Source organism: Anguilla rostrata, chromosome 11, assembly GCF_018555375.3.
Source record: "Anguilla rostrata isolate EN2019 chromosome 11, ASM1855537v3, whole genome shotgun sequence".
Taxonomy (NCBI): domain Eukaryota; kingdom Metazoa; phylum Chordata; class Actinopteri; order Anguilliformes; family Anguillidae; genus Anguilla; species Anguilla rostrata.
Window position 1 is genome coordinate 11578449 of NC_057943.1, and position 25679 is coordinate 11604127.

General features: G+C 48.0%; 2 protein-coding genes across 8 annotated transcripts in view; one reads left to right on the plus strand and one right to left on the minus strand.

Annotated features, from left to right (window-relative positions):
* Positions 1–1764: 1764 nt before the first annotated feature.
* ccdc30 (coiled-coil domain containing 30) lies at positions 1765–24147 on the plus strand. 7 transcript variants are annotated; one of them, XM_064297892.1, is made up of 28 exons: positions 1765–3391; positions 5190–5372; positions 5804–5924; positions 6060–6250; positions 7094–7183; positions 8189–8272; positions 9104–9257; positions 9594–9665; positions 9791–9906; positions 10323–10379; positions 11121–11188; positions 11410–11602; positions 11795–11893; positions 12095–12220; positions 12380–12517; positions 13605–13786; positions 14681–14915; positions 15981–16103; positions 16336–16506; positions 17030–17239; positions 17378–17535; positions 18121–18286; positions 18588–18709; positions 19030–19171; positions 19295–19431; positions 19952–20069; positions 20422–20489; positions 20655–24147. In XM_064297892.1, exons 1-28 carry the CDS (start codon positions 3377–3379, stop codon positions 20866–20868), a joined length of 3753 nt encoding a protein of 1250 aa, XP_064153962.1. In that variant the 5' UTR covers positions 1765–3376; the 3' UTR covers positions 20869–24147. The 7 variants fall into 7 exon arrangements, with proteins under 7 accessions (XP_064153962.1, XP_064153963.1, XP_064153964.1 ...); XM_064297893.1 differs by having other exon boundaries at positions 18591–18709; XM_064297894.1 differs by having other exon boundaries at positions 6060–6238.
* A 512-nt stretch (positions 24148–24659) lies between these two features.
* Positions 24660–25679, minus strand: part of LOC135233920 (alpha-1,3-galactosyltransferase 2-like) — a 31769-nt gene continuing 30749 nt past the window's right edge. Inside the window, exon 8 of the mRNA XM_064297899.1 lies at positions 24660–25046. The gene's annotated coding sequence lies outside the window, so the exon portion shown is untranslated. The remainder of the gene's footprint in view (positions 25047–25679) is intronic.

Genomic DNA, 25679 nt, shown 5'->3' on the forward strand with positions numbered 1-25679 from the left:
GTTTACACAGCTCTCATTCAAAGCTCTTGCCTATCAGGTCAAGTATTCTGACTGGTACAGCACTAGAGTCCCACTTTGGAATTAAGCCTACAACCTTGGAGTTGCAGGTGCAGATCCATTATCATTATGCTACACTGCCACCCAAAACCACTGAAAGATGTGACAGTAAAGAATCACAATAGTCCCTGTCCATCTTTGTATAAAGCAGGGGTAAGTGTAGTATAGTGGTTAGAAAACTGGGTTTGTAACACAAGATTGTCAATTTAATGTCTAGCTGATGCATTGCTGTTGCACCCTATAGCAAGGTAGCTAACCTAAATTGTCTCAGTAAAATATCCTGCTGAAAATGATTTGTATGTACAAATGCAACTGCGTAAGTCACTAGAGAGATGCATGTACAGCCAAAATGTAATGAGCATAACAGCAAAGTGGCTAGTAACACACTAGTAATACCTTTTTAACTGAGCATGCAGTCTTGAATACAGATAGTCTTGTTTGGTATAGGTAACTGATAAAGTACTTTACCTCCCAAGCCTCACACAGGCTTTCAAAACACCAGTTACAGCAGAAATCATAGGGTACGTTTCAGGAAGGGATGCTTCACAGATTGTTCCTCTGTGAATTGGTGATTTGTCACCCTCTGTTGGGCAATTTCTGCAGTAGATGTTTGATGAACATGTTGTGACTATGAATCACTTGAACCAAGTACAGATATGCCAGTTGTAGCATTAAAGCTGTAGTAGCAGTATAATGCGCATAAACATATCATTGTCCCTGAGCTGGATATTCCTCAGGGGGCACTTTTTTTTCTAGGCAAGTACACATTGATAGGTTTGCACTCCAAGAAAACAAGATACTATAACAACAAAACAAGATTGGATCTGATACAAATAGGTATTATTTCAATTACAACAGCAATATAGAAACTTGCATTTTCAAATGAAAATATGTGAGTACTAATGATTTGGACCCAGGACTTGTTTGATGGATGAGAGACCTGGGAAAACTAAGCTGCTGCTGAAAGTGGTGCTGATGGGACAGTAGGGGTGTGACCTTTCCTCTGGTCAAATAAACCCCAATGCAGTGAGAGGGACACTGTGCTGTAGGAGATGGACTTTAGGATGAGATGTTTAACAAAAGGCCTGACACACTGAGGTTATTAAAGATCCCATGACACTCATCACAAAGAGAAGAGGATTCCCTGGTGTCCTGATTAAATTCCCAACCTGGCTCTCTCTACCTGCCACCTAATCATCCCCCTGTTTAATTGGCTAAAAACCTTCTCTCCCCCTCTCCACCTCAGCTGTGTGAAAAATGGCTGACACACATCACCCTGGCAGGTGCTAAACATTGGTGGTGGTGATTAAGGTGAGTTTCCCCTTCATTGCTATAAAGCACTTTGAGTATAAAGCACTACATAAATGCAAATAATTGTCATAATAATAATAATAATAATTATTATTATTATTATTATTATTATTATTATTATTATTATTAGTAGTAGTAGTAGTAGTAGTAGTATTCGTATTATTAGTATTATTATTATTAACTATATAGGATACATGTTCAATTATTTCGGATAAAGTAAGTAAAAGACTAATTGGTGGATTTTTGCTGTTGACAAAAATAGTCACATACTGGCTAGTTCGGTAGTCTACAATATACTAAATACAAAATTTTTTTTTTGGTAATGGTACTTCCCATTTCTTCAACACTTCCCCCTTCGAAAGGAAAGGTAAGTGGTTTATTCCGTTGCCAAGGTTGCCTAGTGCCTCAGCATGCAAGTTTAGATCTGCGCCTGTCGGATCAGGCTGTTGCAAATGTATCTGCGGGTAATATTAATAACAGGCGCCGATGCGTGAAAGCGGGTAACGTTAACTAGCTAATGCTATCCAACTTACTCACACTAATTCGCTAGCATCTGTTTCGTAGCTTGTTTTGTACATTTGCACGAAAGAGAGACGGGCTGAAATATTACTGACTTTTTGCTTAGCTGTGAGCGACTTAGCCTGCAGACTAAAGCCAGCTTCAGCCTCGCGCTAGCTGGCCATCAGCAAGATAACTAACATTAGGTAACGTTATCAGGAAAGCTGTATCTAGCTAAAGTAATTATAGTAGCTATAATGGGCTGGTAGGTTCAGTGATTTTGAATGCACTCCGGGAAGCTTTTGATAGCTGACTGAAATAAGGACTAAGTTATGTCTCTTACCCACCCACAAACTTAGACCCAGCACAGGCCAGCTTGATCCTAGTGATCCTTCATAATGTTTCGGGTCTAGGTAGTTAGCCTAGCCAGCTATGATCTAACCAAGGTGAACATGTGCCACTGGACTCTATTTGAAAATAGCTATTTCGCACAATAGGAATAGGTCTATGAAAGCTCTTAAGCATGTTAATAGTTAGTGCTAGCTTAAATATGACTTGCTAGTTGGCTACTTGCAAAAATGTTGCCCAAGTAGTGCCCATGCAGTAGATAAGTCAGTTAAATCCTGGCCAAACGCATTCAAGATGTAGACTTAAATTCTAGCTGAAGTAGCTATACCTAACCAGCTCAGCACAGACCATTGCACCATTCTCGAACGACGTTGCAGGTCACTGGTTCGCTAGCAACCTAGCAGTAAGCCTTGCTTTCCATGGGATAAATAATTGGGTAGCTAGCTAACGTTAGCTATACCTGAAGTAGCTGATGTTGACTGAAAATATTGGATTCTGTCCTCCTAGCTAGGCAGCTAGCTTTACCAGTCCCAATTTTGCAACGTCCAAATACCTTTAATCTCTTTCACTTGCGGTTAACGGGCTTGGTTCTTTGTCGGACATTTTGAGGGGAGCAGAATTTATCCCAAAAATGTTTGCCCCTCAAGTTTAATGTCGTTAGGCTACGTCGCACTTTTTACGGTACTGCGAACAAAGTATCATTATCAAAATAGGTAGGACTTCACGACTAACACTTTGTATATGATTATATGGGAGAATGGAAAGTTTTCCTTTTTTGGATATAGGTTCGGGGAGGATCGACACTGGTCCGATCGCAGGCATGTCAGCGTTCAGAGAAGCAACAAGTTCTTAAAATAATTTCCATTATAATGTTGGCGGTCTGACAATACTGACAAATCTCCGCATTGCTTGGGGATTCTAAGAGTTACATTAGCGAAAGACGCGTATTTTCTGACAGCGTTTAACACTGGATGTACGGCGAATCAATTAAACAAAATAACTTCAAGATTTTCCTAACTTCAGTAACACCCAAAAAAAAAAAGAAACATTGTTTTGTCTGTGCCACGCAACATGAATTGTATCGCCCAAGAGAACTTTTGAAACAACAGATTTCAATGCAATTCGAAGTCTTCTCCAGACATCAGGAAACGAGAAGAGGGACATGCATCACCAAGAGGTAATAACATTTTTTAAAAGTTGAAGTTACTGCACAGTGTAACTCTGTATAGCTGAATTGGAACATTGTGCGATCTATATTAGAAACTTTTCCCTGGCTTTATATCACTGCTGATGCTGGTGTCAATCACTCGACTCCTGTGGCTGTGGATACATATATGAATGGCTTGCACACATCCTTTGATCACCTTTCATACACACTTCAATAAACTATGTTTTGCGGGCAGAACAATCAATTGTACAAAGTCAGACTACCAGAGCAACACGAACTGTACTGTTAGATATTTGTAACCCAGCTAGATTCTTCCCGTGATTCCACACTGTTACCAGGACAAATAGCTAACCGACAAGGTACGAGTGACTGATCATTTGATCACTGCTTTGTAATGTGAACGGGAATAACGTTAGAAAAATGCTCAAGCAAGTCTTAAAAACATTTTTGTGCAGTTCAAGCTTGCTCGGTATGTCAGCTGCTGTAAATGATTGGCGCAGTCGAAATGGATACTACCACACAACAGTTTGGCGAACAAGAACAGCTGCCCACAACAGTCTGGTACAGTCAGGGAGCACTTTTGTTTTGCTCAAGTGCACTGCTCGGATGCAGTTGTATTCCAGATCTAACGCGTCTGTAACATGCTACTTGTACCCGCTTTGTGTGCAAGCACCACACATCAACAGGAACATGTGTTCTACCAAGTGATGTTGAAATTAAATGGGTGTCACGATGAGCCCAGTTCATTCTTTGTAGAATGTAAAATGTTCATGGAATGTTGTCTACTTTAAAATCTGGCATGCATCTCTCTAGAAAGTTTAGTTTTTTTCCTTTACTTAATATGCTCGTGATACAGTTTACCTCAGCGTGTTCAACAGTGCTATGAGAGTAATTGTCGCGTGTCAGGGAGTTTTGTGTTTCTGGGCCTGTATTGTATAGAACTGCCTATCAAGTGTGATGTTTAACTAGGCGTCCGTGAGCTTCTCGTCTTTCGCAAGTGTCAGTGTGGATATCACATTTCACATGGCTTAGAGTGGCCTGGCTTGGCAGGTGGACTGACAGCTTTAGCTTTGTTTTCCTTCTAAAATGTAATCAAAATGCATTTTATGCATGCACAATTATATTATTCGCTGTAAGTAATGTGTTTATACAAATGCCTCTTTTAGCCTATTTATTAATATGTTCACATATATTGACAAGCTGTGTTTAATGGCAAATTTTGAGATAACATCAGCATTGTTGTGAGATATTTTTGGACAAGTCCATGCTGGCCCTACTCACAGTTTGATGGGGAGCTTAATGCAAGTTCTCATGGAAACTCAGTAACATCTGATTTGGAGCCTGGGGGCTCTATTGGTGCAAAGTGCAATTAACAAAAGAAAACAGACCTGTTCCAAAGCTTTGCCCTGCAGTCATCTTTTTGCATCCTGCAAGCAGAAGGGGATGCAGAAGGTTACTTCTGTAAGTTTCTGATAATTGTAATGACTTGATTTTGCTCTTTGTACGTACCACAGTCTGTGGTGCGCTGACATCACTGTGGACACGTTCCGAGGCTTGACCGTGAGCAGAATTTTCACAAGTGTACACTTGTTTTATAAAAATAGTTGTTTGCTGTAGATTGTGTGCAGCCATGTTCAGGATGGTGTGTTCTACACTTATTATACAGGGTGGTTACTGTACAGTCAGACTAGTAATGTTTTCCTGGTCAGGACAGGGTGATCTGCGTGCGTGTGACATTCCTGACCTGGTTGTGAAGCCAGCGGTCGCGTATGAGGGGTAGCTTTAGCCGGCGCTGATGTCATTGCAGGAGGAGCTGGAGCTGGAGGAGATGGGCCAGCGTCTGCGGGAGGACGGGCTCCCCCCCACGGCCTCGCCGGACGAGCGCCAGCGCCACCTGTGGCGCCTGCTGCGCCGCTGCGAGGGCAGCCTGGCGTCGGCCACGCAGGACCTCCAGACGCTGCGCACGCAGCAGGCCGCCGAGATGAAAGAGGTGAGCGTGCGGACGGTCGGCGGGTCGCGCCGAAAGACTGGCCGACGAAGCGCGAGGCATCGTCTCCCTCCACACCGCCAAACGCGGGAGCGGCGGTGTTCCTCCATCGCCACACCCTTCCGACCCCTGCTCATCCCTCCCCAGGGACCACGCTGTTTTTATTTATTTATGCTTTCGAATAGGCTGTCGGCCGCTTGGTGCCAGTGGCTGGTTCAGCGTCGTCACTTGAGTCTCGGGTTCCTGTGGGCCGTTTTTGTTTTTCGATGGGGCAAACGCGCGTGTGGAAAGGGAGACGACGCGCACGCCCCCACGGGGCCGCCGCTCCTGGAGCAGGGCCACACGGGCACCAGCCGATCGGGCCGCAGACAGGGGGAGGGGGGGCGTGGCTGCAGGAACGCGGCGCTCACGCCCGTCCGTGATCCCGCTCGCAGGTGGAGAACTACGTGGAGCACATCCGCAACCTGCTGGAGGACCGCGAGTCGCTGACGGCGGAGTACGAGCGGGAGAACGAGCAGCTGCGGGCCGAGCTGCAGCAGATGAAGATCCAGCAAGGTGGGCCTCCGGGGGCGGGGCAGGCAGAGGGGCGGAGCCGGGTCCTGCCTGCTCGGTGTGGGCTGAATCTGAGTGTCCCAGCCCAGCGCTATCCAGGGCAGTGGGGAGTTAGACACCGCTGTCTCTCGCACACAGACGCCCAGCTGAAGGAAGTGGTGGAGATGTTGGACCAGGAGGGCCTGGCGGACATCAGCCAGAGCAGCCCCAGTGAGCAGGTGGCCTACCTGCTGGTGGAGAGGGCCACGCTGCTGGAGAGACTGGAGGCCGCAGAGAGGAAGGTGGACACCCAGAGCTTGACAGGCAGCCTGAGAGAGGTACACCTGCAGGTACAGAACACTCAGCCCCAAATATATCAGCCAGAGCCTGACAGGTACACCTGCAGGTACAGAACACTCAGCCCCAAATATATCAGCCAGAGCCTGACAGGTACACCTGCAGGTACAGAACACTCAACCCCAAATATATCAGCCAGAGCCTGACAGGTACACCTGCAGGTACAGAACACTCAACCTCAAATATATCAGCCAGAGCCTGACAGGTACACCTGCAGGTACAGAACACTCAACCCCAAATATATCAGCCAGAGCCTGACAGGTACACCTGCAGGTACAGAACACTCAACCCCAAATATATCAGCCAGAGCCTGACAGGTACACCTGCAGGTACAGAACACTCAACCCCAAATATATCAGCCAGAGCCTGACAGGTACACCTGCAGGTACAGAACACTCAATCTCAAATATATCAGCCAGAGCCTGACAGGTACACCTGCAGGTACAGAACACTCAACCCCAAATATATCAGCCAGAGCCTGACAGGTACACCTGCAGGTACAGAACACTCAACCCCAAATATATCAGCCAGAGCCTGACAGGTACACCTGCAGGTACAGAACACTCAACCCCAAATATATCAGCCAGAGCCTGACAGGTACACCTGCAGGTACAGCACACTCAACCTCAAATATATCAGCCAGAGCCTGTGTGAGGCTGACAAGGCTGAAGCCCTGATTTTATCTCTGCTTTGCTCCACAGGCTACACTGCATGTTTGTTTAGCTTGCATGTGACCCTTGTGTGCTGTAATCATTGTGCAGAATCCCACGCGAGTCCCAGCCTGCTGCCTGAACCCCGGTCTCACCCGTGACCCCTCTGTGCTTTACTCCTGTCAGGAGGAGCTGGATCACATCCGCCGTACGATGGAGGAGGAGCTGCGGCAGCAGAGGGAGACCATGCAGCGCACCAAGGAGAGCATGAACAAGGTGAGGAGGCTCTCTGCATGCAGCGCACCAAGGAGAGCATGAACAAGGTGAGGAGGCTCTCTGCTGGAACGCTGGTTGATTCGGTACCAGGCTCACCTCCCAGGGCTCCAGCTGGCCTTGAACAAAAATGTGAATTTAGTTTCACATTTCTTTCATTCTGGAAATAGATGGAAAATTCATGCAGAGTGGTTAAATATCTGTAAAACGTGAACAGAATCTACAGAAACGACCAAATATAAACACACCTTTAGGGTAATTTTTTTTTTTTTTTTTTTACAGGGGATGTAATATGTCCATTGTATTTGTTCACTCACTACATTTTTGTGATTAACGATAAGATGCTGTGATGCGAGTTTACTGGCATTTGCTTTCTTTCTTATACGTTATGCCCTGAGACCCTGTTGACCGGTAGTCACTGTCAAAAGCACCTGCCAGCTGCTTTTTGGAGTCCAGGATTACAGGGTTCTATCTATCCCATTTCTACAGGTCTGACATATTGAGCTTTATTGTTCTTTTCACGTCATTGGTTTTATTACTTGGAATTTACTAAAACTGGAACCAACCCAGATATGAAACTTTTCACATTTTTTAACATCACACATGTAAAGAATGATAAATTATAGCAATAAAGTTAATCTTTAAAACCCTTGTCTTTTAAGATGTCATGGAAAAATCTTTGGAAAAATCTGATTCGAGCGTACACGGCTGTTACCACAAAACCATGGTGTCAGATTTGGTAGATGACACGTGTTTGTGCCCGTGAGTGGGCGTGTCATGAGCTGCGTCGCTGTTTTTATGAATGATAAAAGGGCATCTTTGTGTCTTCTGCGCCTGAAAATGGACAACAGGATCTTTCTCCTCCAGCCTTGCGGTTCCCCGCGGCCCCGGCTGGTTTAATTTCCCGGTTGCACGGGCAACAGTGTGCGTGTGTCCCTGCCACAGTTTCCCAGAATGCCACAGTTTCCCAGAGCTCACTTGTGTGTCTGTCCGTTGTGTCTTCGCAAGGACCAGCAGTCCGCAGCCCAAAGCCCCTGGAAGAAGCTCTTCAGAGTGTGCAAGGCCGAGCAGGGCGCCAAAACCGCCTCTTCCGTACGTTCCAACCTCGCGCCTACGAGACGTCCGATTAACACCCTGCGCGCGGGGCGTGGGCGGCAGTGGACTTGAGGTTGCCATGCCTACCGCCACGCCCTCGTTCCTGAGCCGTACTAACCGCATCGTGTAGCAGCCGCCCCCCTGACCCCAGCATGACGAGGGCAGGACCTTGCATGTTCCCTAACTCCCGCTCCATTAACCGTCCTCTCATCCCCATTCTGTATGCAAGAGCAGGCCATTGGGTGGGAGGGTCGATTGATCCAAGCGCCGCCCTGTCCCAGAGAGCAAACTCGCACCCCTGGGACAGGGGATAGGTGAATTGGTCTCACTTGTGCAGCACTGCAAAATTCCCATACACCAGACTGTCTGTCAGCACGCTTCGGGGATCTGCTTTGGTTATAAAGCTCACGCGGCTTAGTGTAAAAGCTCCAAGATGCTCACAAGACACAAGGTGCTCTCCTTACAGTGGGGAGTTCATTTTCTGATGAGCTGTCAAACGTTTTCAAGCGTTTCCTTTTTGTTTTTTTAAAGTGGCTGTTCAGAAATGCATGATTTCCGTTGTGGTGGTGGCAGCGCTGCTGAACTTGCCCTGGGGCACAGGTTTGGGTTTACAGTGGGCACCCATTCAGTCGACGGTGCTTTTTTTTTAGGGGCTTGCTCACTCCAGCTCCTCACCCCTGCCAGAGGGACAGCAGGGTCACGGGACAGACCGATGCCCTCACCCCTCTGCAGGGTCTGGGAATGGACCAAAACCCTCACCCTGCTCCTCTTCAGGGTCAGGGGACGGTCCGAATCCCTCACCCCTCTCCTCTGCCCCGTCCTCCGCAGGTCCACAGCGAGGAGCTGTCAGGGGAGCGTCTGGAGAGGCAGCGCATGGAGAGGGACCTGGACGAGGCGTCCCGGCGGCTCACCATGGCCCACGAGGAGATCCGCCGTCTGACCGACGAGCTGGACTCCGCCCGGAAGACGCAGAGTGTCTGTGGTGAGCAGGCCCTAAAGCCAGAGCCCCTCCCTGAGGCCCCATAGGGGCAGGGGGTGTGCTGGCAGCGTGGTGTGTTGGAAATGGGGTGAGGGCCAGAGGCCTTGGTACCAGATTTGTCTCCCAGATGGGAGCGGTGGTGGTTCCTCTGAGCAAGATAACATCAGTTTATTTAGTACATATTCTGCAAATTCACTGGTTCATTTTTATAATTTTTAAAACTTAAAGTACAGTATGTAGATTGAGTAGGTTGACTTAGGGCCCCTGTTAACTGTAATCGGATGATCTGTGTGTCTCTTTCTCTCCCTCATTCTCTCCCCCCTCTGTCTCCCCCCTCAGAACCAGAGCTGGAGAGAGCTGGCCAGGAAGTGGAGCAGCTCAGACAGGAAGTAGACAGGCTGAAGGAGTGTGGTGAGCCACAGCGGTCTCCAAGCCTGGCTTTGTCCCAGTGTTACTGTCTGAATGGCAGTTATTTATGTCAGTATGGAACTGCGATGTGTGTAAAGTGAAATAGCGCTGTTCCACCCCCGCCCCAGATGCCACTGAGCTGCAGCGGGCCAGGGAGCTCAACGCGAGGCTGGACCAGGAAATCCGGGCCCTGAGGGACAGAGTTCGAACCCTGGACGCTGAGAGGAAGACTCTGTTGCTAGCGGTAGAGCTCCCCTTAGATTAGTTTTTGCCCAAATTGCTCAGGTCGCAGGCTTTAGAGGGCGAAGCTGTCCTTTTGGCACCGTGGTTTCTCATGCAGTACGTGCTTGCACCATTGCTGTTATCCTTGGTGCCTGCAAGTGTATTGTGTACAGCTATTGGGGACGGATATAGAAATTATATCCGTCCCCAGTAGTTCCCCCCGCATAAGCGTAGACATACACACACGCTCGCATACACACATCTCAGGCGCCCCCTGGACCCGCTAGTGCCTGGGAAAGCTTTCCCTGTTATAGCCCTTTAGCTCCACCCCTGCACCTATCTCCACCTTCATGTGTTTTAAATACAAACTTTAGTGCATTTTAAAAAGTATGATGGAATGATGATGATTATTTAATTGTTGCTTTTCTTATGTTTCAGGTGGAGAATATGAAGACTGATTCAAATAAGGAGCAGGGAAGTTCTCACCTGGAACAGGTGAAAAACAACTCCTGAGTTTGTGCATAGGTTTGCAGTTTGAAGAATATTGTCCTTGGATTTTAAGAGCAGATTATAAACAGATAATAGTCTCCTTTAATGACTATATTGGTAAGTGTACCATGAGCATAAGTCTAGCCCAGGGCTACCCAGCTCTGTTCCTGAAGATCTACCATCCCGTAGGTTTGTTTTCATTTCCACCCTAATTGGGCACACCTGGTTGTACTAATTAGCAGCTCAATGGGGTCTCTAGCTGTTGAATGAGGTGTGCTTCCTTAGGGTTGGAGTGAAAACCCACAGGACAGTAGATCTCCAGGAACAGGGTTGGGCAGCCCTGGGCTAGCCCAATACCCCAGAGCTCACAGGTTTTGGCTAGGGCTATGCTATTAGCCAACTATGACTTGGAGCTCTCAGTGGCATGACACCATTGGTTTTGTCCCTCCAGGGAAGGGTGGATTTTAGGCCCCCTGTGTCCCTTGGGTCATAGCGGAGACCAAAGGCTATTATTTGTCATCACTGAGAGAGAAGCCTCTGTTCCAAACGGTGCCAGGTCTCCTGTAGTACTCTGTGGCCTGTCTTGTGGAAAACAGTTATTGCTTTGAGGGCTGGGGCGTCAGAGTGGGACCGTGGCGACTCCAGTGGCACAACTGGTCATTCCACACAGCGGACTTAGAAATAGGGAGAAAGTGTGTGGGGTGTTCTTACCTATTACAGTAGTGTTGATACCTCTCCATCTGTCAGGTTGCGGGTAAAGATGGCCTACCTCTGACCACCTCGGCAGCTGGGGACCAAGACCGGATTCATAAGAGGTACAAATACGTCTAATCTTCATCCAAAAACACCAGGTGTATGTGCCAACAGGTGATATAGCTAATAGTCATCTGCTGCATTTACACTTGTGACATAGATGTACTTGTGTGTTTTGCTAGCGAAGGCAGCCAAAAGCTATAAGGGTAGTGGAGTTTTTGGGGTGGGGGTGGGGGGGGGTTCTGCTAAGGAACAAGTTCTAGGTGCAGCACTGCCCCCCCAGGTGCCGGCTGGAGTCGCAGGACAAGGAGTGCCGTCTGCGGGAGCTGCAGAGGAGGCTGCAGAGGCAGCAGGAGGAGCAGGAGGAGCTGGTGGAGAGAAACGAGGAGCTGGAGTCCCTGCTGGGCGAGGCCCAGAACGCCAGCAAGGCGGAGCGCGAGCGCCACGACTGCGAGGTGGAGGGGCTGCAGAGGAAGGTGGGGCTAAACTCCGACGCCCGTCCGCTGGCCAGTATTAGCTAGCCTTAATTGCTTATCCAGTACGTTTCACCTGACTGAAACCCGGCTCTGTAGCTTATTTTCCCTTTCACACTTTCAGCTGAAGCCTATGCTGCATCATGGGCCCCCTGGCCTGTTTTAAGTGCATGTTCTACACCTGTCTGCTTACAGATAAAGCACCTGGAGGCAGAGGTGACCAAGCTGAGCTCCCAGGAGCCTGCGTGGAAGGGTGGAGACCTAAGTAAAGAGTCCGAGGTCTACCTCCAGCAGGTAAGGCCCCTTCACTCATGTCTGTTTTTCCCCACAGCCACACCAGCAACAGGAAAATTTAATGGCTACATAGGCCCAGTGGGCTGTATGTTCGGTGCCAAAACAGTTGATTAAATGTGACGTTATTTGTGAATGTTTCTGGTGGGGGTAATGGCTCCTGTGGTCCAGCCTGGATTCTGTGCTTTTCTCACCTGCTCACAGCTAAGGACCAGCAGCCAGGAGAGGGTGGCGCTCCTGGAGGGCCGTCTGACCGAGGAGAAGGAGTGGAGGAAGCAGCTGGAGGTGGATCTGACCGCAGCCCAGGCCGCTCTGAAGAAGGAGAAAGAGGTGCGCTTCATGGAAGTGTCACTGCTGTAGAGATGCACTGAAGTAGCACTAATGTAGAGATCCACTGAAATGTCACTCCTGTAGAGTGTTCCTCAGTGATGGACGCTGGGCAGAATGCACACAGGTGCATATGGTCTCCTTTGCTGGTTTTACCTTTAGGAGCTGCACCGGGAGCAGAAGGAACGGAAGAAACTGCGGGCGGAGCTTCAGACCTTACAGCTGGATTCCCAGCAGGGGAAGGCCTCGAGCACCAGCCTCACACAACTGAAGGGTGAAAAGGACATCTTGCAAGAAAAGGTCATTTTTTCCCCCCAATAATATAGTGCCATTGGAGCTTATTTGCTTATTGGGACTGATGTATGGCTCATCTATGAGTGATGCACTATGGGATTTCTAGGTCTTTTTCAGGAGGAGTGTGGTTTGGTTTTCATGGTAACTAAATTGCATTAATGTGTTGTGTTCAATAGGATGTCTCGGTTTAAAATCTGTGGCTGTTGAAGCCACTCTCCAGGAACAAATGCCCCTTCTAAAAGGGAGACTTCTGAGCTCAAGATCCCATAATGCACTGTTTATAATCAACAGCCTTAGCCTTAAGACGCAAATGTTAAAAAAAAGTGATGTTGAAACAGGAAACAGATGAGAGATTAAATTGATTTAGCATACTCTGGAATCTTCATGGTTTTTTTCTTTTTTCAGTGTTGTTTACCTTTAAACCCTCATTACTCTGAACAAATACAGGGATCATGGCCTCAGTGCCTACAGCTGTGGACAAGAAGACTGTACACTGCCCCCTAGTGGAGACACATTAACTATTATTGAAGTTAATTGTATACCTTCTATAATAATATACATTAATAATTCATAACCTGTACATAATAATTTACATTACATTTACTGTAATTAATTTACTGTACATAAGTTCAATAACAGATGTATAAACAGGTCTTTATTGCTTAATGTTTTAATGTTTTTTGCTCAACGGTACTTAAAGTTTATCAGCAAATTGCTGAGATGATTTCGCTGTAAGCATTCAGATTTCCAGTGATCTCTCCTGCCTAGAGTGACTGAGGTATTTATTATGCCAGAACTAAGGCATGGCATTTAATATATGCCCCCTGTGGTATACACGTATATTAAGTAATCTAATATTGTTACATTACTTGAGAGAATTTTCATCCACCCAGTCGGGTAGAATATAGAACGTAGCCCATTCCTTTGAAAGTTAATTAAACTTTGCAGCCGTGGGGATCGTATTATTTGTGTTTTTTTCTGCTGTTGTCTTTAACGTGGTTTCTCCGCTCTTCCACTGTAATGTTATTCTGTGACACAGGTGAAGAGACACTCACCTGCCGGGCCCCACTCTCTCTCTCCCGTCTCACGGCAGGTGTCCCAGCTGGAGCGGGCTCAGAACCGGCTCCAGAGCGAGCTGGACCTCCGGACCTCGGCGTACCGGCGGGCCCAGGAGGAGCTGAGGGAGAGCCGGAGCCAGGTGTCGGAGCTCAGCGCCCAGGTGGGACGGCTCCGGTCAGAGGCGTCCGGTCTGGAGAGGGAGCGCAGCACGCTCAGGTGGGCAGCTTCCTGTGTGCGCTCTCCCCTCGTGGGTCTACTCGCCCGCTTGCTTCTCAGATCAGTCACCCCCGGCCCCAAAAAAACAAGCACAGAACACCAGGTCCTTCAGTTACGTGATAATGAACACATTTAGCCGTGTTTATGCAGGACTACTTGTATAGATGATTTTTTGGCAGAAATTTGGAGTACCTTAAGGCACCAGTATACTCAAACCATAATCAAACTCTTTGTTTGAAACGACCCTTTTTCGAACAAGAGACGAACATTCTGCCAACCATACTAGCCCGCCTGCACACGACAGCTGTCACCCACTTCAGAAAGGGCTGTTTCACTGACTCACTGACAGTTCTCCTGCAGTGAACAGCAGCATCTCATTTTACCACAAGGGGGCGATAAGGCAGTAACAGCCGTTTAGCGTTGCCTGCCCAGCTTGTTTACATATTTGCCATTCATGGTTTGTATAAACGGAAGCTGTAATTTAGTGGTGTGGTCTGTGGGAGTGACTCAGCGGCTGCAGGTCATTGGTGGACCGCAGAGTGAAAAGCCACGGGTGGCAGAGTAGGCGGTGCCTAGGAGAACACGTCCGCACCCTCCCAAAAGTGACTGTAGGCAATCCTGCACTGAGAAGGGAGTCTGGATATGGACTGAACCCTGCAAACTGGGAGAACATAAAAAACATGGGGTAGAGGCGAAATGTTTTTGTTTCATAAACTGATGGATGGCGTGTGTGTATGTATGTGTGCATGCGTGCGTATGTATGTATGTATGTATGTATGTGTGCGTATGTGTGTGTATTTATATGTATGTACGCGTGTGTGTGTGTACGTGTGTATATGTATGTGTGTGTGTGTGTTTGTGTGTGCGTGCATACTTACATGCGCATGGTGTCAGGGCGGAGCTGCAGGAGGAGCAGGGCCGTGCTGCAGAGCTGCAGAGGCGGGTGGGTGAGGAGGCGCAGGAGAAGCGGAGGCTGCAGGGGGAGAGGGAGCAGCTGAACCGGGAGCTGCAGCGGGCCAGGGAGCAGCAGCAGGCCTCCACGCCGGAGGGACGCGGGCCTCCCCGTGACCCCGACCCCCAGCTCAGCCCCCCTCTCCAGCACAGCCCCCGGGACGGCGGGCTCAGCCAGGTGGGCCACTGGCGTCTGGCGTCCTGTATCGTCCACAGTCCGCTTACAGGACAGGGTGGCGTATTGTAGGGTTCAGTCTGTGGAGACGCTCATTGCAGACTGGGCCTGAAAACCTAGACGCAGCAGATTAAAGCAGCTCAGCTATTTCATTATCCGGTTACAACAGGGAGTCCACAGCACTGGCCGTATCTTGTTGGGGGGAGGGTGGATTCAAGTTTCCTAGATTTCCCAACAAACAGTGCACCAGCACCCGCAGGTTAGTGGCTGTGGTGAGGGAGGTGCCTTGAGGGAGGTGCCCCATTAGCTCTCCTGTAGACCCTGTGGCCTGTAGAGGGCTGGAAGTGGAGTGCAGGCTATTCAGCTGCAGTCCTGCCCCCGATAGCTGCTTCTCCAGACACACAACCAGTGCGGTAAAGGGAAAAAGGCGATGGATATGAAAGTTATGAAGTCACAGGCAGTGAATCTCTTCAGGCTCAGTAAAAGCAGTCTTAAGGGTGAGATTTGATTGAGGTGGTTACTTTTTTTAACAGGGACTGAAAGTGGATCTCAGAAGATGTTTTAATGGTTGAATTCTGTCAGCAGAGGAAGGGGGGCTGAGGTGGAAATTAGCTAGAGGTACAGTTCACACTGATGTTGTAATGTGTTTTTTTTCCACACAGTCAGTGCTTTGATTAGATTTCCAGGTTGTGTTGTAGAATCAGAGGCCCTCAGGGAGTCTTAAGCTTGACAGAATGATAAATGGTACAGTAATAATAAAAATGCTGTTGCAAGCACAAAGTATTAATAATGACGGCAATAAGAATAAATGTTTACACTGATGTAGTACATTTCATAATCTCAAAGCGCTTAACACTGAAGAAAAAAATACCCCTCAACTACCATGTATGTGCAGCACCCACCAGGGTGATGCAAGGCAGCCATTTTGTGTCAGAAATTTCTCCACACAAACTCACATAGAGAAGTAAGCAATTCAGTAGGCCAAATGACAAACCCAGATGTGCTGCGTGGCATGTTTTTATGCTTTTGTGTTCTCATGCTCCCCCCCCCTTCCCATGATGCTCCAAGCTGGCGTCTCTGAAGATGGAGATGACTCAGCTGCACTCCACCCTGGAGGAAGAGCGGCAGCTGGCCAGTCAGCACCAGCTGGCCCTGCAAGCCCAGATCAGTGAGGCGCAGGCCCGAATAAAGGTGAGTCCCCCCCACCCTGGCAACACTACTGGAACAGTCCTGAATAAAGGTGAGTCCCACCCCATGCATAACTAAAGGCGTAGTCCCCAGTAAAGTGACTCACTGCAGCCTCAGATAACCCTCCACTTTTGTTAGCAAAAAAATAAAATAAAATCAAGTGTTAACATACCTGCTCACCCTGCGGTACATAACGAAGGGAACGTCAGCAGCTGACGAAGCGTCTTCCCCGCAGTCCCAGGATGCACTGCAGCAGCAGAAGGGGGAGGAGTGCAAGCAGCTCCGACAGGACCTGCAGCGGACGCAGAGCCTGTTCAGCTCAGCCGAGCGCGAGCTGCGCTACGAGAGGGAGAGGAGCCTGGATCTGAAGAGACACAACGCCCTCCTGGAGCAGGAGAAGATGAAGGTGAGCCAGCACCGCTCGTCTTCTGAGCCCCTCTCCATTCCGTACGCTTACGCGCACATTTAGTGCCGAGGCTTCAGCCTAATTTATTGATAAGCTCATGAATGGCAGCTGATAACCATTTTTGTGCCCCTATGTTAAATGTTTTATTGTGGCCTAATCTATGGTTGAATAACTTCAATTGAATTTGGTGTATAGAGCCAATTAGCTAGTGAGCTGGTAATGGGGAACGCACACAGCCTTATGAATGGATTGCCACCTCCATAACAGCTGCCAGTGCTGACTCTCTGAGACTACACTAGTTCACTCCAGCCCAAATTTGTCACACCTGACTCTGCCAATTAGCAGCTCAGCGAGATCTCTAGCTGCTGAATGAGGATGAGCTTTATCAGGGCTGGAGTGAGAACCTACAGGACATGGGATCTCCAGGAGCAGGGGCGGGCAGCTCTGACCTAAAGCGAATCGGCCCGTGAGCCCTGCGGGTAGGCAGACCGTATGACAGCAGGCCCCCCGGCGCTCCGTGCAGGTGTGCGCCGAGCTGAAGCAGGCCCAGGCCAAGGTCAGCCAGCTGGAGCAGACGGGGGCGGGGCAGAGGGCGGAGCTGGAGCGGCTGCAGCAGAGGGGGCGGGAGCTGGAGCTGGAGCTGGGGCGGAGCAGCCAGAGCCGCCACGCCTCCAGCGGCCTGCAGGACGAGCTGAGCGCCGAGCGGACCCGCCTCATCGCCGCCGACAAGAAGGTCTGTTAGCGGGGTGTCCGTGTCAGCCGAACCTTTCGAGTCTGCAGTGCATCACGTGCCCAAAAACGGGGGATATCGGCGAAGGAGTCCTGTCCCCCTGCGGACGAATGTGACGAGTCTCCTGCGCGCCCCCTACAGGTGCTGGAGCTGCAGCTGCAGCTGAAGAACACTCTCCACCAGCTGCGCCTGGAGGAGGCGCGGGCCAGCGAGACCACCAAGCTGGAGAGGGACACGAGGGAGCTGTCTGACAGCCTGTCCGTCCTGAGAGCTCAGCTGCAGGACGAGCAGCTCCAGAGGTAGCCGACCCCCCCCCCCCCCCCCCCACGGCCATCCTGTACATTTACACTCAGGCTTACTGAATCGGTGAGCACAGTAGGGCTGGATGTACCGTACATGCATAACTCGCTGCAGCACAGCAGAATGAAAGTTGTGTTGTTTGAAAGTCCCAGTCTTGCACAAGGGCTGTGGGGATGGGAACAGGCTAAAAACAAACCAGTGATGGGAATTCAAAAACATCACCCACAAATCGCACTGCTGGCTGACGCTCAGACAAATCCTAACTGAGTCATCCGGGCTGAAGCATTCCAAGATGCAGCTTTAACAGATCGGTTTTTCCAGAGTGTGCTGAAGGAATGGTCAGCTGACTGCCGTTCTGATGAACGTGAGTGGCTCATTCCACCGTGTGGGCGGGGCTGCACTTTTCACATTTGGCAGGCACTTCCACGTGACTCCCAAACAACCTTCACGCCCAATAGGCAAATAGCCAGGATAATTACAGTTGGCGCTCCTTGCATAGGCGCACGGCCGCTGCTGTTGTTGCCGTGGCGATACGAGCTCACGGCAGGGCTCGCGCGCTCTCCTCCTCGCGGTGTCCCCCACAGGAAGCTGCTGGAGCAGAGAGAGGCGGAGCTGCAGCAGCAGGTGCGCTCGCTGCGCTCCAAAGAGGCGGCGCTGAACCGCGCCAACGGCGAGCTCGGCCACCGCCTGCAGGAGCTGGAGACGCGGCTGGAGGTGCGGGAGAGCGAGCGCAGCAGAGCCGCGGAGGAGGTGCGTACCGCGGCCTCCTTAAACGCCACGGGCGTCGGCCTCTGTGCAGGGCAGGCAGAAAAGGGCGTGTCAGAGTGGGCAGTGCTGCTGAACTCCACAGAGACCATGGATGGTTACAGAAAGGTCCTGGCTAACTAGTATTTTGGGTCTCTAGTGCAGGTGGGTTTATGCCAAACTCCAGTAAATGGCCATCTTATTCAGCCATTCCTTTACCTGCCGGTTTTTAAATAAAAGAGTGGGCATTGTGGGAGATGTAGTGCATGTGGGTGTAGCGCCAGCCTCTCTGTTCTACACCACGCAGCAGCAGCTCAGCTCGCAGGCCTGCAAGGACATGCAGGGGCAGCTGGCATCCAGTCAGCAGGAGTCCGAGAGGCTGCAGGAGGAGCTGCAGCAGGTCATTCAACAGCTGGACACACAAATCAGGTAATCACACACACGCATGCACAGGCAGTGGTATCTCTCACATGCACCCGCGCGCACACACGCGCACTGGGAGCGGTCTCTCACACACCCGCGCGCGCACACACACGCACTGGGAGCAGTCTCTCTCACACACACACACACACACACATACACACACTGGGAGCGGCATCTTTCACACACACACTTCTCTCTGACACATGCAGTGACTTTCTCGCAGTCTCGCTGTGACTGAAATAAACAGAAAGGCACTTACCCATCTGTAACTGTTCCCTGCTGCTCGCTCTGTCAGTCATGGCCCTTTCCTCCCCGCGATCCCACAGGAAGTACAACGAGAAGCAGGCGCACCACAGGATGAAGCTGCGCAAGGCCAAACAGATCTTCCTGAAGGAGACGGCGCAAAGGGACGGAAGAATCCAGAAGCTGGAGAACGACCTGGCCCTCGCGACCAGCCTGTCCGAGAAGGTGAGGGCGAGGCCGTGTCGTTACCGGGGGCAACCGAGGAGACGGTGCTGAAGGAATTTCCGTTTTTTAAAATGCCATTTAAAGCCGTGTTCTCAGTAACTGTGTTTTCGGGGGGGTGAGCAGGAGCGGGACTGGATTAAGAGGGTGATGGAGGAGAACGAGAAGCTGCTCCTTGAACAGCGTGACCTGCTGAGGAGGCTGAACGAGGCCGAGGAGATGGGGAGCAGCAGCCAGAGCACAGCATCCACCGTCCAGCACAGGTACCAGCGCACCCCTCACCCCCCCTCCCTCCCCCCCCCGAGTCACACTGAGCACGGAGCACCCCTCACCTCCCCCTTCCTCCCCTGAGTCACACTGAGCAGGGAGCACCCCTCACCTCCCCCCGGTCACACCAAGAAGGGAGCACCCCTCACCTCCCCCTCCCTCCCTGGTCACACCAAGAAGGGAGCATCCCTCACCTCCCCTCCCTCCCTGGGTCACACCAAGAAGGGAGCACCCCTCACCTCCCCTCCCTCCCTGGGTCACACCAAGAAGGGAGCACCCCTCACCTCCCCTCCCTCCCTGGGTCACACCAAGAAGGGAGCACCCCTCACCTCCCCCTCCCTCCCCTGGGTCACACCAAGAAGGGAGCACCCCTCACCTCCCCCTTCCTCCCCTGGGTCACACCAAGAAGGGAGCACCCCTCACCTCCCCCTCCCTCCCCTGGGTCACACCAAGAAGGGAGCATCAAGTAAAGTAAGTTCTAAGGACATCAGCAGTGCTGTGCCTGTTTTCCCCCAGGGTGAAGTTTCTGGAGGAGGAGAACAGGTACCTGGAGGAGAAGACGCTGCAGCTGTCCAGTCAGGTGGGAGCTCTGGAGCGTGCTCTGAGGAAGGTCCAGTCCGTCTGCAACATGGAGGTACGTAAAGGTGCCATTGTGTATACAAGAACACTTGTTCCACTTTTCTCCCCCCAATGGAATCTCTTACATGGCTTCATTTCCACATTCAATTAAAAAATTTTGATTCATACTATTTATACTGTACTGTATTGTCTTCTGTAGTTTTCCTTAACTTTGACCTTTTCCTATTATATAAACCAAAAATAACACGTGGCAGGTGAAACTCATCTATTTTATGTCCGGCAGCACCAAAAATTGTCACACCCTCCTTAATTTTTGGAATATTACTTTACGATAGGCCTGTATGGGACTATAGTCCCCCTATTTGTGGTGTCTATACGTTTCCCTTGACCTTTGTCTTTTCTATTAGGATCTGAAGAAAGTATTTCCTTCTGAGTGTCTTCTCAATGATAGCCTTCTACAAACGTCCAATTCAAGGTAAAGCATCCCTTTCTCCCTGGTTCCCCCTTAGGCCATGCGCATGCCATCGAGCCACTCCAATGTCCAGACATTGTCAATACGAGGAGTATGATACTTGTATTTCAATGTGCAAAATGTATTTATTTTTCTGTCCACTGTATAAATGGCCTGTTTCATCCGCAGTATGATGTCAGGGGTGTGCGACACGCTGGGCCTTCTGGATGCCATCCGCAGGGTAAAAGTGGGAGGCTCCACAGAAGGCACGAAGACGTCCTCCCCTCTGCCACCGCCCCAGCCTTCCGAAATTGGCTACCTGAACGTTACCTCCCCCATGGCCTCCACCTGTCCTCACCACGACCCAGAAGAGAACCTCGGTTTGGGCATCGATGAGGTTTAAGGGGTCCTACTGTGTCCTAATTGTCTTTCGCATCAAGGGGCTATTTTCTCGGAGTAAATATTAATTTACTGCTGCTGTTGCCACGCGACCCCCTGAGATTGGCCAATCTTCTTTTATTTATCCTTTTGCTTGCCAGTTTCTACCCTACAAGGGTATCCTCTTGGACTAACCTGGGGACTCACCACAAAGTTGCATGACAAACTACTTAAAAATGAACTTAACCGCTTTGGAAATATTGCAAGACAATCCTGTGTTTGAGGAACTTAGTTGGGAGCCAAGTTTGTGGGCCAGAGAAGAAGACTGTTCCCACACGGAAACCACTACAGCCGATCTTAGGCCCAGTTACGGTACATCACTTTTCCCCCACTGTCCTACATTGCTCAGGGTCCGTTTCGTTCAGGGGCCGTGCGCCACCTCTGTCTCTTTAAGACGTGCTGAGTGGATGAATAGTGCTTTTGTCCATAGCATTTTTTTTTTTTGTCGCAGCAGTTCTGGTCGCACTGCTAATCTGCTGGGACCTAAAGGCGGTGAGCGTCTGAAGTTGACCCGGTATGACACTCGTCGTCAGTCTAGACGTGCACTATTAATACCCAGAGTGCTAAGGGCCCTGAATAATACAGAAGGCTCTGATTCGTTCATCGTGATAAAAGCCAAAGCAAAGAAAAGTAGGAAGTGCAAATGTTTGTAATTGGATATACTGCTTGCGTCTGTGTTTTCTTAAGAGCAAGAACAGGAACTTTTACTCTGGCAGTAAAAAGAAAGGCATGTCACTTGTACTTACGTACCTCCTGCTACTAGTGTGTAACAGTGACAATCCCTGTGGTACAAAGCAAGTGTGCAGAACTGTTTGACTGAAGCACTTTAAAAAAAGACCTGTGCTCTAAACGGTCTTTCGCCCCCCCCCCCCCCCCCCCCAGACCACTGGTACCATGGTACTTTTTTTGGGAATTTTATTTTTAATTTTACTTGCTTTACGCCATAGCTGGCAAGAAACGCTGTCGTACAATGTTAACCTTTATTGTGCTTTTTTGTGCGCAAGTTGTTGCCGTTTTATTACTGCGGCCTGACTTAAATTGTATAAACGTGTAGGGCCTATAATGTATTATATGGACATGTGTAACAAAAATGGCGTATACTCATCCCTTCTTGTATGTTGCACATACGGTGTCAGAAAAAATGTTCATGTAAATTATGATCTGAACTGAGTGAACGCCTTTCACAGATGTTGTATATAGCATTAACGGCTTTAAGCAGGCGGGTTTGTAAAACAAAAACTTTAGGCCACATATTTTTGTATCCTGATCAGCTTTCTAATCGTGATCTCTGTAACCCATTCACACAGCCACATTATTTCCGAAAAATTAAAAATGAACTTCTCAGCTAGTTTCCTTACAGTTAAATATGTCATTAAGTCAAGACACAAGGACAACTGTCACCCAAACACATCAGTCACAGTAAGCCATTTTACTGTCCCGTTTGGTCTGAGAAAGGTGAAAAATAATAATGTTGTTAGCAATAATAATGGAGGTCCACAGTGTAGTTGTACTGTGCACTAAATGTGGCTGTGGTTTGGATTTACAGAGCCCTTTTAAGTCTTTTTTTTTTGCAGGGACATTTTCATTTTAATGAACAATAGTATTTTATTAAATGTTAAATTTTTCCATGAGGATGCATTACCAGCTGTGCGGACAAAAAAGTCCTTGAAACAGGATCCAATTTTACACATCCTGTTTTTTTACAGTCCAAACTAAAGGGCAGGCCTGGATGTTTCTGTAACAGTGCACACAAAAGTTGCTGAAGCTCCAAGTGACAAAATGGTGAAATCATGTAGCATGAAATTTAAAAAAAATTTAATCATATTGACTACAAAGGTACAGAACGCATCTTGGACAGGTACAAGATATTTTGAATGTGCCGGCATGTTATCTTTTCTTAGCACTGTTCTTATTTGAATTGATGCTGTAGTGTTGTGCCAGTCTCAGCCAGTACAGAAGGGCTAACGAGAAACACGGGAAGGCCAACCTAGTTGATTGCAGGAGTTGTATTTTGTCTTGGTTTTTTTAAATTTTATTATTCTTTTGGTGTATTTAAAAAATTTAGCCAAAATGGACAAATCTCATTATTCCTTCCTGATCGGCTCCTGGAAACTGAATCAGCAATTTTGTCAGTCACCGTGCTTGGGTGCAGTCCACAAGTGTCGGTGTGTTATGCAGTAAATGTGGTGGTGGTTAGCATTCCAAGGTCTTTTTGCTGGCAAAAAGATACTTTTAATGCAGTGGTAGAGGCCCTGGTAAATAGGAAGGAATACTAGATTACAAGTTTGTTTGGAAAGCCCCCCCCAGTGGAGAAAATGACTTGGCCTAACCTAACTGTTGAAGAGCTGCTGTTACATGGTACCAAGTTCAAAGGTTAGTTATAAAAAATTTAAAAGCACATTACGAGATGCTGGTTGGCTTTCTAGCTAAAGTAGCTAACCATAGCTTCTTGCCTTGAACATTTCTTCCATTTATGCGAGGGTGTTTTAGTTGTCCTAGCGTACATGTATAAATGTTCACAAAGTACCACGTTTGCAGCATAGCATTTGGGTTTTATCAGAATTTTAGTGTGAGACCATCACCCCCTCCCCATCCTTTTATCCTATTTGGAACTGCCAATTGCACAATGGTCTCACATCTTAACTGTGCCACCCATACCCCCACCTTTGTAGCGGACGTGTACCCACAGAATAGCACAGGGTAGCTAGTGCTAACCCATGTCACAGGGGAACGAGTAACTAGAAAGCAGCTGGGGAGTAACGAGGGCAAACGGTCATATCCACTACTACCGATTCCTGGTCGGAATAGTAATCGTTTCTCATGACTTCATATCTGTAGCACAAACAGCTGCATAATGTAGCTTCGACCTCTTTCCCCACAAAGGGTGTTATGTAGAGCAATGTGTTTTATTAAAATGTATAAACTACAATACTCAGAATATTATGGTTTGTTCTTTTCCAGTTTTATGTGTACTGTGCCTGTATTACTAGGGAGATAGGATGTATACTTGGACCAGCAGTATCCAACTGCTAAATAAAGGTTACTGATATGAGGTTTTTGCAACACTACAATCATGCTGATTTGGCTCTATGCCAAAGAGGCAGCAGAAGGTATGAAAAATAACCTGTGATTTTTTTTATTGACTGTAATTTTTGTTTACTCTTTTGATTTCTTGTTGAATTGTATGTTTTTGTGTCCATTAAAAAACTTTGTATTTTTCATAATTAAATGCCCAGATTCTAAAGTACTGAATCATGAATTTTCTGAGGTTAAGTGTACGGACATCTACCGGTCTTAATTTCCAAGATATTCATGTTTGTCATATGCAGGATTTATCATATAGCAACTACATGAGAATTAGACAGTTATACACTATACATACATACCGTACATACATATATACATACAATGCTTGCACAAACACAATAGTGTTGGTGGAGGTATTTTGTGGGTGGTGCCATTATTTGAATTGTTCACTGAATGTTTTTTCCCCACAGTTGATGGTAGACACCATCTTAAGTTCATCTGAAGCTGCCATGTACAGTTTCACTTACAGTATGATGAATTACAGTTGGTAGCGGTATGTACCAGTCAAGCTGGTTGCAGCCTGTCAGAAAACCAACCAGAGAAGAATTACGATGGGTAAACATTTAAAGACAAAAGAATCAATATGGAAAAAAGAATTACAGTACATACATTACCAGTATGCTCGGTCATGTCTTCTTCACCCAGACGAACCAAGCAGTTACACTGCAGTTTAATTCTAAATCTCTTTATTCTCCAATTTTTGTCAGTATTACATTCCCCAGTGCATGTCAGATTTATTACACAAGAACATTTTAAGTGGTAATCACCTGATAAAACAAATGTCTCTCTAGGTACTTACTATACATTTAGCATACACAACACATGCAGCCTATTTCTCAATTGTACTGTACAATCTGCATCAAGTTTTGATTAGATCAAGATGGCCATGCAGTACCTTTAAGGTTTTCAGTGATGAAGGCCAGAGGTCAGTTCTGTAGGTGGACAAATATAGCCTACAAGATGTATTAGATAGACAGGCCTTTGCTTCCTGAGCTTAGTAAGCTAGCTACACAGAGAGCAGACTAGACACAAAAGGTAAAAGGTTAAAACTTGTATCTCTAAAAATGGAATATTCTAATCCTTGGCCCAGATCCAAGATGTGATCACATCATCCATTGTGGTGGAGGCACAAAAAAAAAAAAACAGGTTCCACAAATTTGCCATTAAAATTTTCTTCATTCGAACATGACCACCTACTGGCAAGGAAAGGTTTGGCTCAAGTTACACCATAGTGCAGTGGACACACAGAAACTCATACACAATGCACTTCTTCACCAAACACATGAGTTTAAGGCTATCATATTTTATATCCACCTAAAAATACATTCCAATCTCAAGATTCTTAAAGAATTCATTATAATAGATAAAATTTCATTACATTCTGTTACACAGTGCATCAAACACTAAAAAGGATGAAAATAAAAATATCCCAGGAGTAATTGAATAACCTGGATACAGCACCTAAAATCCACAGGACAGAAGGTGAAATTCTGTTTAAATACTCTACAAGAATAAAATACATTAAATATTAATAGAATGCCGAATCTCTTCATTCCACACTTTTTTCTTTCTTTCCAGGAAACTAAAAGATTATTAAAGCTGTTACCGTGACATCTGCGTAACCTCTTGCAAAACCTATCAAGTATCTCTAGCCTCATATGACAAGCTTCTCCTATTGCATTTGGCATG